Below are 14,966 nucleotides of genomic sequence, written 5' to 3'. Positions count from 1 at the left end.
TTATTCTTTCGATAATGTTGTGCAGCTTCAAATTCGGTTTCAATTAAAATCGCGGACGCACATATAATAACAAAACAAAATTATGTATATGTTTGAATAATTTGTTAATAATTTATGACAAATATTTTATTATACAGTTTTAATTTCTTCTTTTGGAAATGAAAGCGATATGCGTACAACGAGAGTAAAAAAGATTATTTTCAAGATATTAATAATTGAAGCAAAATCTTTTAACTGATAATATTTATTAATGAGACATTAGTATTGCATCAAGCAAAAATTAATGTTTGGTATTAAAATATATTAAAAAATTTAATACAAAATTATGTAGTACCTACTTAGTCACTCTATAAATTTCGTTAAGTAAACAATTGTACACAAGTTCAATTTATTCTTGTAAAATAATGCTTCTCTGACTCTACGACATTTATATGTCAGTAGTGTCAAATACTTTAACGTTTTGTGTAATTCTGGCTCCTTTTTTCACAAATGCATTTTCGAAAGTATAGCACGAAAAAGGATTCAGAGGTTTTTTATCTCGGATAATCGCCTTACGGTCTACGTTTTAGAGGAGCCGTTTCTTGCCATTTAGGATCTAACTATATGGTATTTCTACAATATAAGGTACAATGTTGTTGGAGGAGCTTCCCTAGCTTGTTATCTATGGAGCCTAAATTGTAGCGTTCGTGCTGCCGCCGTCTTATTTGCGTAAAGCAAGATCGACTGTACCACCGTTCCGAACTCTATGTAAATAAGTATTTATTTCGTACAATATCATTTTTATTTATCGACTTAATTCGACTCAATTAGTTTTGTAATAATCGTGAATTTTCTAATATCCGAGAAATATTAAAATTAACTACAAACTCAATGGAAAAATCTGTTAAGATCTATATGTAACATTTTTAATTTAAATTTCTGATACTTTATATAAAATTTACTAAAACATAATTACTTGCCGGTTCTCGTAAAAAATAAAATAATATAGAAATCTGTGTAATTATTATATATCATATTATCATAATTCGAGATATTCGAAACGACGGCGCGCATAATTCTAGCAATCTAACGAGCAAAGAGTGAAACACGCCTAAATGTGTACTCACCTGGCTGTCGTTGTACTTGCGGTATTCGTAAGCACGTTTTACGGAAACAAACGGTCGTTCGTTCATACTTTCCGCCCGTGGTCTGCCAAGGATGCCGTTTCCAGTGCTGCCGTTATACTTCCGGCTGCTCGATCTCTGCGGAAGTAGAGGACTAGCTGGTGCGGAGGTGTACGAAACAGCTCTCGACGATGGCTAATCGATAAATGGTAAATGTCAACAAAGTTAATCCCAGAATGCGCAATTTGTCTTTCGCGTTAGTAAATATTGTCTGCTAAATTAGAAGCGGGTCATTACATTAGTAAGTTGCGAGAAAGTTATAAATTGTATTTGCGTAAGGGGGAAAGTTTCAGATACTACGTAAATACGGAGGCTTAATAGTAAATGGGACTACCCCAAACATTAATCTTTCATTAAATACGTGTTCTCCAATTTCTGTCACGTCATATTGCATTCTAGGATTAACAATTTTACCAAAAGAATTCTCTACGTGTTGTCTCAAATATTGCGAACAATTATGTAAATATTGCTGTCTTTCTTCTTTACAATATTGTAAAAAAATTAATGTAAAAATAATTAAATATTGATTACCAGATTAAAAGTTGATGATTCCTTACCTGTCCAGAAACGGAATTTGCTGTCCATACGTCGTCATCGTCGTCGAGGACGGCTGAATCGCTCGCGTAACCGTCGTATCTCAATCTTCCTCTCTGCAAGCTCCTGAGCTCGCCGATGACACGGTTTCCGGTCTCTTGTCGCCAAAGCTTACCCGGGCTCCTTTCATCTCGCCTAGCGGCAAGTTTCAATTGCTGCTGTCTCAGCCACGACAAGCTAAATGATAAAAGAAACGAAACTATCTTATCGCAAATTCTTTGATGTCTTACTGTCAATCATGCCGTGTATAAAAGATAAGAAAACTAGAATTTTATTACGTAACAAATAAAAGATAGGAAACCCTTCAAGTAAATTGCTCTCGTTGCAAATTGTTGCAATCCAGCCGTCGCTGATAGCGAGTTTTTCGATCTAACATTAATTGCTGATTTATGCAACATGAGACTAAATATTTAATAGCATGTTGTAAATAACGCCGGATAATTGCGATGTTTCTCGCTTTCATGTCTGGCAATAGAGGCAATATGGGGCTTATCGCGTTACACGGCGCATAAGTGAAAATACGAGAAGTTACGCTTTCGTACTAGGAAACATGAGACTGCGACTCCGGTAACAAAGGCTCGGCGGAACGTGCCGGCACCTTCGCGAATAAACTCGCGGAATTCTACTGCGCCGGATTCTGTGTATGGACCTCCTACCGCGATAGACGCCGATAATTACACCCTGATCGATGAGGTCGCCGCGGGCCATCGACTCGTGGCTCCACGTTACATCCAGCCGTTCGCCGAGATAATAAACGACGGCCTCGGTAGCCAATCAGCGTAAGTCACGGAGGATTTCTTTTTTCCAATAGCGAAATTTATGCCCGGCCAAATGCGCGCAACCCCCCTCCCCCCCAGGAGGGTTGTAAACTGCGCTTCGGGAGTGAACTTGTCGCTTGAAAAGAGCATTAGTTTAAATAGCGCATCGTTTTAGAACTTTGAATTCATCATTTATGAACAATGTAATATAAAATTCCATTACTTTTACATAAAAAATAATTATTGCGCAACGTGTATACGGTGAAATCCGCTACAATTCATACATTTGTGTTTAATTTAAAAGATTTCGGTGCTTCACAAAGGAGACTCCAGGCGTTTTCAAGCTCTGGAAAGTTAAAAACGTTTTCTCTTTGTGTACTTTACTGAGAGAAAAATAATTTATCCCGCGATGTAAAATTGCATATTTAAAGATGTGCAATAACTTCCGCCACATCTTGAAAGAAAAATGCAGAGAGTTACTTTCAGAGTGAATATAAAAGTGGGATCTTGCGTCAACCTTGACCGATCCGTTGAATCTTTCGCGAACGTCCGCGTTTATTTTAAATATGTATCATTGATTGAAATATTGGTTTGTGCTTCTTGGAAACCAAACTCGATACGTTGTATTATTAAAGCTGAGAGAAGCGGAGAGAATACTGCGCCTCTTCTATTATTCATGACGAATAGCAAACAGCATTCTATCTCCGTTGGTTTGTTTATGCAGCTTCGATCGTTCCACGGCGTTTACTGCGTCTCGCCCAAAATTTATTTAACACTTTTTCTGCCAGATATAAGATTCGGCTGCTTTAATTTTTCGATGTGAGAAACTATCGATCGAGTCTTATCTTGTTATCATTTGGTATTCTGCCCGTGTAACCCAATTTGTTAATCCTACATTGTTGATAACGAATTGATCACAGTGTACATGCCGCTGCTTATCAATTGTAATTGTAACAGATGCCCGGCTTGCACGCAAAGCTCGCCATAAAACGCAATTGCGTGTGCATGCTCGTCGAGATCTCATCTGCGTAACGACACGATGCGTGCAAATTCGCCCCGCGGGGAAATTTTAAATTAAACCGAGCTCTTCGGTCGTTATCAAGAGAATAAAAAATAGAATCCGTTAATTTACGAGACGTATGAGTCTCGTTGGTTATTAGGGAAAATTATGCGCGTGACAAAGATTTATTATTTAATTTATTATACAATTTTTCATTTACTACTCCCCTAAATAACTTGTTTTGCAATGCTATTAATTTATTAATTTTTGTTTAATTATAAGTTAATAATAATTGTTTAATTAAAGCTATAAGAAAGATGTATTGTCTTATACGTTTTTCTATAACGCTGTTAGTCTGGTATAACAAATAACTTTCTTCTACATTGTCTTACCAGTTGTTACCACTCACTACTTGCACCACTCTTGCAGCATTGTCTGGCACAGTAATTTGGAAGTTGCATTAAAAGTACATGAATATGTAAAAGTCTGGTGAAGAACATTGTTAATGGGTTACGTCCGTCAGCGACATTTTTACGTGGATAAAAAGGATTTCCATGTGCAATAGAAAAGTTTGGTCTACGAACTATGAAAGCGGCTATCAAAAAAGAATGATGCAAGCTCGAGCTTGCAAAGAAAATTATACGCGCGGCTTTTGTGCTCATACTTCGCCTCGTCCAATGACTTCCGTTTCCGAATGTCGTTTCTTTGCTGTTTTCGGAATTATGTCGGAAGAATAGATAAAAAGAGACATTTCAGAGCAATATACTCGATAACGTAAAGAAGAAAAAGTTGCAGGATAAAAGAAACAGTAAACATAATAAAATGGTATATATATAAATTTAAACAAATTATCACTTTTCAACACCAACAATATTTAATTTATTTACTCGACATGTTATAAATATATAGAAACGGGAAAATAATGTCATATTAATTATGACATAATATATCAACGAAGAATAATTTTATTTCCAGCAGAAAACATTTGTGATATCTCATGAGGCAACATTATCCCGATATATCAAATGTAGGTAAAATAAATGGAGACAAATGAGGTGGAGGCAGAATGAGATGTTTTCATGGGTTTTACGGGGCTGATTTAGCGCGTCTCTTTCGTCCGTTCTATATTTATAATTATGTCAGAGACCGTCCGCGGTCTCCAGAAATACCGGTCCTTCGTGTCTTAAGTCCCATCATATTTTTCCCCGACGATGTCGCAATCCCGAGAATTCTAAAATGTGTTCATTAAGTAACACGACATTACAACCCGTCCCGTTTTATTTTAGCAAGAGTCATGGCAGATAGAGTAAGGATCTCCAATGTTATCGCGCTCGGAGTGTCGCGTTTCTTTCACTGGCGAGAAAGCGGACCTGCCGAACATTCGTTGATCCCCTCGACCGTAAACGTCGTCTGCTTCCTGTTCAGGTCGAAACGTTTCTTCGTAAATAACCGCGCGAAATCTCGTGGTTACTCGCGCGCAACGCAAAATCGTTCCGTTCATGGAGGGAAGCCGCGCGTTTATTTTCACGACGTTCCGTGGCGCAGTACGACGTGAATTTTACGGTACGGATATTTGCTCGTTAAACCCTAAATACTGTCGACCCATCATAACGCCATTTTTCATAAAGCTTTACACTTTCTTTAGATGGTTAATTGAAAAAAAGCAGTAGAAAACTGAAGATTTTAAAACGGGAATTTCTTAAAAAAAATGAATAATGTTCGAGATAAAATAAAAATCTACGCGATATCGCCTTATTAAACATAACGTGAAACGTATAGATTTATCAAACGATACATTAAATAACATACAACTTATTATTTACAAGAATAGAACACAATAATGCGCGCGCTTCGCGCGCGCCACTTAGCATTTTTATATTGAACATTGCACTTTTTTTTCTTCTGTAATATTACTCTCACACACTTTATCATATTTAATGCCCTTCTCTATCTCACGCTCCTTCTCCCCTTCTCTAAATTACTAATTATATTATTAATGATATTAATTATATTATTTTCATATTGTTCAATATTACTCTTACATTTTACTTTCTTATTTAATCCTCGTCTTTATCTCTCACGCTCTCCCACTCTCCACCCTACGCCCCCCTCTCTCTCTCTCTAAACACAAATTAGTAATTATATTATATTTTCATGTTTCTTAATATCACTCTTACATACTTTCACTCCATACTTAATCCCCTTTAAATAAATTAAAAATTATAATATACTATATGTAATGTTACCTGTTAATTTTCAATCAATTTTCAAAACTTTCACTTTCTGGCAAACTCTTTAGAAAATTATTGTACGCGTCCGGAACTATATGAAAACTGCGTTAAAATAAATAAATCTGTCGATATTCAATAAGCACTTCACGTCCAGCCCAAAAATTCAAATTCTTCGGGCAAAATAATTGTTTAAAAAATGTTCTAATTAATTATATCACCTGAACTTTATAGAAACATATTGTACGCGTTCCGAAATATATAAGAATAACGTTCAAATAAATAGATCTGTCGATATTCGAATAGCACTTGACGTGTAGCCTTAGAAATTCAAGTTTTTCGGACAAAATAATTGTTTAAAAAATGTTCTAATTAATTATATCATCTGAACTGTAAAGATACATATTGTACGCGTCCCGAACTATATGAAAACTGCGTTAAAATAAATAAATCTGTCGATATTCTATTAGCACTTCACGTCTAGCCTACAAAATTCAAGTTTTTCGGGCAAAATAATTGTTTAAAAATTGTTTTAATTAATTATATCACCTGAACTTTATAGAAACATATTGTACGCGTACCGAACTATATGAGAATTGCGTTAAAATAAATAGATCTGTCGATATTCGATTAGCACTTAACGTATAGCCTTAGAAATTCAAGTTTTTCGGGCAAAATAATTGTTTAAAAAATGTTTTAATTAATTATAACACCGAAACTCTTTAAAAAACCATTGTACGCGTCCAGAACTATATGAAAACTGCGTTAAAACAAATAAATCTGTCGATATTCTATTAGCACTTGACGTGTAGCCTTCGAAATTCAAGTTTTTCGAACATAATAATTGTTTAAAAAATGTTATAATTAATTATAACACCTGAACTTTATAGAAACATATTGTACGCGTCCCGAACTATATGAGAATTACGTTAAAATAAATAGATCTGTCGATATTCGATTAGCACTTGACGTGTAGCCTTAGAAATTCAAGTTTTTCGGGCAAAATAATTGTTTAAAAAATGTTTTAATTAATTATAACACCTGAACTCTATAGAAACATATTGTACGCGTCCCGAACTATATGAGATATACGTTAAAATAAATAGATCTGTCAATATTCGATTAGCACTCGACGTGTAACCTTAGAAATTCAAGTTTTTCGGGCAAAATAATTGTTTAAAAAATGTTCTAATTAATTATATCACCTGAACTTTATAGAAACATATTGTACGCGTCCCGAACTATATGAAAATTGCGTTAAAATAAATAGATCTGTCGATATTCGATTAGCACTTGACGTGTAGCCTTAAAAATTCAAGTTTTTTGGGCAAAATAATTGTTTAAAAAATGTTCTAATTAATTATATCACCTGAACTTTATAGAAACATATTGTACGCGTCCCAAACTATATGAAAATTGCGTTAAAATAAATAGATCTGTCGATATTCGATTAGCACTTGACGTGTAGCCTTAGAAATTCAAGTTTTTCGGGCAAAATAATTGTTTAAAAAATGTTCTAATTAATTATATCACCTGAACTTTATAGAAACATATTGTACGCGTCCCGAACTATATGAAAATTGCGTTAAAATAAATAGATCTGTCGATATTCGATTAGCACTTGACGTGTAGCCTTAAAAATTCAAGTTTTTCGGGCAAAATAATTGTTTAAAAAATGTTCTAATTAATTATATCACCTGAACTTTATAGAAACATATTGTACGCGTCCCGAACTATATGAAAATTGCATTAAAATAAATAGATCTGTCGATATTCGATTAGCACTTGACGTGTAGCCTTAGAAATTCAAGTTTTTCGGGCAAAATAATTGTTTAAAAAATGTTCTAATTAATTATATCACCTGAACTTTATAGAAACATATTGTACGCGTCCCAAACTATATGAAAATTGCGTTAAAATAAATAGATCTGTCGATATTCGATTAGCACTTGACGTGTAGCCTTAGAAATTCAAGTTTTTCGGGCAAAATAATTGTTTAAAAAATGTTCTAATTAATTATATCACCTGAACTTTATAGAAACATATTGTACGCGTCCCGAACTATATGAAAATTGCATTAAAATAAATAGATCTGTCGATATTCGATTAGCACTTGACGTGTAGCCTTAGAAATTCAAGTTTTTCGGGCAAAATAATTGTTTAAAAAATGTTCTAATTAATTATATCACCTGAACTTTATAGAAACATATTGTACGCGTCCCGAACTATATGAAAATTGCGTTCAAATAAATAGATCTGTCGATATTCGATTAGCACTTGACGTGTAGCCTTAAAAATTCAAGTTTTTTGGGCAAAATAATTGTTTAAAAAATGTTCTAATTAATTATATAACCTGAACTTTATAGAAACATATTGTACGCGTCCCAAACTATATGAAAATTGCGTTAAAATAAATAGATCTGTCGATATTCGATTAGCACTTGACGTGTAGCCTTAGAAATTCAAGTTTTTCGGACAAAATAATTGTTTAAAAAATGTTCTAATTAATTATATCATCTGAACTGTAAAGATACATATTGTACGCGTCCCGAACTATATGAAAACTGCGTTAAAATAAATAAATCTGTCGATATTCTATTAGCACTTCACGTCTAGCCTACAAAATTCAAGTTTTTCGGGCAAAATAATTGTTTAAAAATTGTTTTAATTAATTATATCACCTGAACTTTATAGAAACATATTGTACGCGTACCGAACTATATGAGAATTGCGTTAAAATAAATAGATCTGTCGATATTCGATTAGCACTTAACGTATAGCCTTAGAAATTCAAGTTTTTCGGGCAAAATAATTGTTTAAAAAATGTTTTAATTAATTATAACACCGAAACTCTTTAAAAAACCATTGTACGCGTCCAGAACTATATGAAAACTGCGTTAAAACAAATAAATCTGTCGATATTCTATTAGCACTTGACGTGTAGCCTTCGAAATTCAAGTTTTTCGAACATAATAATTGTTTAAAAAATGTTATAATTAATTATAACACCTGAACTTTATAGAAACATATTGTACGCGTCCCGAACTATATGAGAATTACGTTAAAATAAATAGATCTGTCGATATTCGATTAGCACTTGACGTGTAGCCTTAGAAATTCAAGTTTTTCGGGCAAAATAATTGTTTAAAAAATGTTTTAATTAATTATAACACCTGAACTCTATAGAAACATATTGTACGCGTCCCGAACTATATGAGATATACGTTAAAATAAATAGATCTGTCAATATTCGATTAGCACTCGACGTGTAACCTTAGAAATTCAAGTTTTTCGGGCAAAATAATTGTTTAAAAAATGTTCTAATTAATTATATCACCTGAACTTTATAGAAACATATTGTACGCGTCCCGAACTATATGAAAATTGCGTTAAAATAAATAGATCTGTCGATATTCGATTAGCACTTGACGTGTAGCCTTAAAAATTCAAGTTTTTTGGGCAAAATAATTGTTTAAAAAATGTTCTAATTAATTATATCACCTGAACTTTATAGAAACATATTGTACGCGTCCCAAACTATATGAAAATTGCGTTAAAATAAATAGATCTGTCGATATTCGATTAGCACTTGACGTGTAGCCTTAGAAATTCAAGTTTTTCGGGCAAAATAATTGTTTAAAAAATGTTCTAATTAATTATATCACCTGAACTTTATAGAAACATATTGTACGCGTCCCGAACTATATGAAAATTGCGTTAAAATAAATAGATCTGTCGATATTCGATTAGCACTTGACGTGTAGCCTTAAAAATTCAAGTTTTTCGGGCAAAATAATTGTTTAAAAAATGTTCTAATTAATTATATCACCTGAACTTTATAGAAACATATTGTACGCGTCCCGAACTATATGAAAATTGCATTAAAATAAATAGATCTGTCGATATTCGATTAGCACTTGACGTGTAGCCTTAGAAATTCAAGTTTTTCGGGCAAAATAATTGTTTAAAAAATGTTCTAATTAATTATATCACCTGAACTTTATAGAAACATATTGTACGCGTCCCAAACTATATGAAAATTGCGTTAAAATAAATAGATCTGTCGATATTCGATTAGCACTTGACGTGTAGCCTTAGAAATTCAAGTTTTTCGGGCAAAATAATTGTTTAAAAAATGTTCTAATTAATTATATCACCTGAACTTTATAGAAACATATTGTACGCGTCCCGAACTATATGAAAATTGCATTAAAATAAATAGATCTGTCGATATTCGATTAGCACTTGACGTGTAGCCTTAGAAATTCAAGTTTTTCGGGCAAAATAATTGTTTAAAAAATGTTCTAATTAATTATATCACCTGAACTTTATAGAAACATATTGTACGCGTCCCGAACTATATGAAAATTGCGTTCAAATAAATAGATCTGTCGATATTCGATTAGCACTTGACGTGTAGCCTTAAAAATTCAAGTTTTTTGGGCAAAATAATTGTTTAAAAAATGTTCTAATTAATTATATAACCTGAACTTTATAGAAACATATTGTACGCGTCCCAAACTATATGAAAATTGCGTTAAAATAAATAGATCTGTCGATATTCGATTAGCACTTGACGTGTAGCCTTAGAAATTCAAGTTTTTCGGGCAAAATAATTGTTTAAAAAAATGTTCTAATTAATTATATCACCTGAACTTTATAGAAACATATTGTACGCGTCCCGAACTATATGAGAATTACATTCAAATAAATAGATCTGTCGATATTCGATTAGCACTTGACGTGTAGCCTTAGAAATTCAAGTTTTTTGAACATAATAATTGTTTAAAAAATGTTTTAATTAATTATAACACCTAAACTCTATAGAAACATATTGTTCGCGTCCCGAACTATATAAGAATTACGTTAAAATAAATAGATCTGTCGATATTCGATTAGCACTTGACGTGTAGCCTTAGAAATTCAAGTTTTTCGGGCAAAATAATTGTTTAAAAAATGTTCTAATTAATTATAACACCTGAACTTTATAGAAACATATTGTACGCGTCCCGAACTATATGAAAATTGCGTTAAAATAAATAGATCTGTCGATATTCGATTAGCACTTGACGTGTAGCCTTAAAAATTCAAGTTTTTTGGGCAAAATAATTGTTTAAAAAATGTTTTAATTAATTATAACACCTGAACTCTATAGAAACATATTGTACGCGTCCCGAACTATATGAGATATACGTTAAAATAAATAGATCTGTCGATATTCGATTAGCACTCGACGTGTAACCTTAGAAATTCAAGTTTTTCGGACAAAATAATTGTTTAAAAAATGTTCTAATTAATTATATCACCTGAACTTTATAGAAACATATTGTACGCGTCCCGAACTATATAAAAATTGCGTTAAAATAAATAGATCTGTCGATATTCGATTAGCACTTGACGTGTAGCCTTAGAAATTCCAGTTTTTCGAACATAATAATTGTTTAAAAAATGTTTTAATTAATTATATCACCTGAACTTTATAGAAACAAATTGTACGCGTCCCGAACTATATGAGAATTACGTTCAAATAAATAGATCTGTCAATATTCGATTAGCACTCGACGTGTAACCTTAGAAATTCAAGTTTTTCGGGCAAAATAATTGTTTAAAAAATGTTCTAATTAATTATATCACCTGAACTTTATAGAAACATATTGTACGCGTCCCGAACTATATGAAAATTGCGTTAAAATAAATAGATCTGTCGATATTCGATTAGCACTTGACGTGTAGCCTTAGAAATTCAAGTTTTTCGAACATAATAATTGTTTAAAAAATGTTTTAATTAATTATATCACCTGAACTTTATAGAAACATATTGTACGCGTCCCGAACTATATGAGAATTACGTTCAAATAAATAGATCTGTCGATATTCGATTAGCACTTGACGTGTAGCCTTAGAAATTCAAGTTTTTCGGGCAAAATAATTGTTTAAAAAATGTTCTAATTAATTGTATCACCTGAACTTTATAGAAACATATTGTACGCGTCCCGAACTATATGAAAATTGCGTTAAAATAAATAGATCTGTCGATATTCGATTAGCACTTGACGTGTAGCCTTAGAAATTCAAGTTTTTCGGGCAAAATAATTGTTTAAAAAATGTTCTAATTAATTATATCACCTGAACTTTATAGAAACATATTGTACGCGTCCCGAACTATATGAAAATTGCGTTAAAATAAATAGATCTGTCGATATTCGATTAGCACTTGACGTGTAGCCTTAGAAATTCAAGTTTTTCGGGCAAAATAATTGTTTAAAAAATGTTCTAATTAATTATATCACCTGAACTTTATAGAAACATATTGTACGCGTCCCGAAATATATGAAAATTGCATTAAAATAAATAGATCTGTCGATATTCGATTAGCACTTGACGTGTAGCCTTAGAAATTCAAGTTTTTCGGGCAAAATAATTGTTTAAAAAATGTTCTAATTAATTATATCACCTGAACTTTATAGAAACATATTGTACGCGTCCCGAACTATATGAAAATTGCGTTAAAATAAATAGATCTGTCGATATTCGATTAGCACTTGACGTGTAGCCTTAAAAATTCAAGTTTTTTGGGCAAAATAATTGTTTAAAAAATGTTCTAATTAATTATATCACCTGAACTTTATAGAAACATATTGTACGCGTCCCAAACTATATGAAAATTGCGTTAAAATAAATAGATCTGTCGATATTCGATTAGCACTTGACGTGTAGCCTTAGAAATTCAAGTTTTTCGGGCAAAATAATTGTTTAAAAAATGTTCTAATTAATTATATCACCTGAACTTTATAGAAACATATTGTACGCGTCCCGAACTATATGAAAATTGCGTTAAAATAAATAGATCTGTCGATATTCGATTAGCACTTGACGTGTAGCCTTAGAAATTCAAGTTTTTCGGGCAAAATAATTGTTTAAAAAATGTTCTAATTAATTATATCACCTGAACTTTATAGAAACATATTGTACGCGTCCCGAACTATATGAAAATTGCGTTAAAATAAATAGATCTGTCGATATTCGATTAGCACTTGACGTGTAGCCTTAGAAATTCAAGTTTTTCGGGCAAAATAATTGTTTAAAAAATGTTCTAATTAATTATATCACCTGAACTTTATAGAAACATATTGTACGCGTCCCAAACTATATGAAAATTGCGTTAAAATAAATAGATCTGTCGATATTCGATTAGCACTTGACGTGTAGCCTTAGAAATTCAAGTTTTTCGGGCAAAATAATTGTTTAAAAAATGTTTTAATTAATTATTTCACCTGAACTTTTTAGAAAATTATTGTACGCATCCGGAACTATCGGCATCGCGGAAAAGCGACAACAATACTTCGAGAGATGCGAGTATCGATGCCATGCCCTTTTTTAGAAAGGATTCTTACTTCTCCCCCCCCCCCTTCACTCTCTCTCTCTCTCTCTCTCTCTCTCTCTCTCTCTCTCTCTCTTTCTCTTCCTCTCGTATATATTTTATTTGGCTCTTTTTTCTTTTTCCCTGATTTTTGGTAATTATTTTAATCAACTATCAAAAGTGACAGTTTGACAGCTGAAAATGACACGAAGTAGTTTGACAGCTGGAAATGACACGAAGTGAAGAAAGTCACAACGCACTTAACAACGAGATAGCGAGACAGCCAATCAGCATCTCGGAAAAGCGGCAACAATAAATTCGATTTGATTTAACATCTCCTTTTTTAGATAGGAGGAGAGGATAGGATAATTTCTAAATAAGATACTTTAATATATAATTAATGTATAATAAATATATATTAAAGTCATATAAGTAAAATAAATAAAATACATAATATTTAAAATGTAGAAATATTTTCTTGGACACATAAAAAATTTCAAAATTATTTGTGTCCAAAGAGAAAAAATTGTGCAACAGCGACATCAACTTCTTAATTTAACGGTTTAATGATATCGCATAAAAGACATAAATGTGTGTACCGATATGTGTTACTTTATAATCGTGTCGGGACAAAGTTAACAGATTTATTTTACACGATGGTGCATGCTTTCTCCTCCATTCACGCGCGGGATTTCATTCGCGAAATGTGTGAGGCGGGATCGGATCGCGAAAGTCTCGGGTTGTACAAAAGAATTGATGACTTCGAGGTGAATGGTGTTTTATATAGTGACATGCACATTTATGAGATGTCTTTACGTTTACGGCAGCGTGCGATGTAACAAACGAGTGTCTCTTTCGAAACATATTATATGTACCCGTTTAACTTCATTTCCTCTTATTCCATTGGCAATACGCGCGCATACACACACACACACACACACTATATATATATATATATATATATATATATATATATATATGTTCATACATATAAAAATATAATGCAAATTTAATAAACGTTTGCAAATAAGCTTTAAATTAAAAACTATTACAAATAAGTTTTAAATTAAAAATAAATAAATCGCTGTAAATAAAAAATTTTTAATCGGTTTAGAAAGATTTCTATATCAATTAATTTTTGTTAGTATAATCTTTAAAAGAGATCTGTTTGTATTCATTAATTAAAATTTCTCAAAAATAAATATTTTACTTACAGAATTTCCAATTTGCTAAAGGAAATTATAAATAAAATGTAATGGTCTGATTGATGAAACAGTTAATAAATAATAAATTTATATTTCGTTTATTCGATTCCCCGATTAAAACCAATTAACGTAGTTAATTTGGGCGGCCTCATTGGCTACACTTCACATTTCGTAATTGATATTTTAAAACTCACGTTTCACGTTATTCGCGAAATGCTATCAACTGCCAACGGGGACGTACTTGCTAAATCTCTATTCGCGTTACGAACAATGACTCATGATGACCGCGTTTACCATTCGCGGCAAAAGTGGCGTCGTAGCCACGTATGGGTCGACAATTTATTAATTGTCCATGGTCGACTCGTCGATCTTTCTACTCTCCCTTTCTCTCTATCTCTTTCTCTCGCTCGCTTATTTTCTTACGTGCGAACGGGGTTCTTTTGCGGCGCCCGATTTGGACGATGCATTGCGACATTATTTTGCCGACGCGACGCACGGTTGTCTGGAAACTTTGCCAGAGGTACGGCCTATTCACGACGATTTCCTTGCAGATGTCCGCGGAAACCTAGTCTAATCTCTACTTTCGTATTTATCCGCCGCGAGGAAACCGTTTTCGGTCGTTGACAGCGCGAAACCAGTAAGTATCATGTGTCAGACG

At 32.7% G+C, this 14,966-nt stretch overlaps 1 protein-coding gene across 11 annotated transcripts in view; it reads right to left on the bottom strand.

Annotated features, from left to right (window-relative positions):
• Positions 1-14,966, bottom strand: part of LOC105839835 (tensin-3) — a 210,080-nt gene that overhangs the window by 6,261 nt on the left and 188,853 nt on the right. For 10 of the 11 annotated variants that reach the window (XM_028189478.2, XM_012686407.3, XM_012686409.3 and 7 more), the window contains 2 exons: positions 1,721-1,934; positions 1,107-1,298 (listed from right to left, as the gene is read on the bottom strand). In XM_028189478.2, coding sequence (XP_028045279.2) covers positions 1,107-1,298; positions 1,721-1,934 — 406 coding nt within the window. The remainder of the gene's footprint in view (positions 1-1,106; positions 1,299-1,720; positions 1,935-14,966) is intronic. The other variant, XM_012686408.3, reaches the window with a different exon arrangement.

This window comes from Monomorium pharaonis, chromosome 4, assembly GCF_013373865.1.
Source record: "Monomorium pharaonis isolate MP-MQ-018 chromosome 4, ASM1337386v2, whole genome shotgun sequence".
In the NCBI taxonomy this organism is placed as follows: Eukaryota; Metazoa; Arthropoda; class Insecta; order Hymenoptera; family Formicidae; genus Monomorium; species Monomorium pharaonis.
This window is presented reverse-complemented; position numbering and strand designations above follow the sequence as displayed.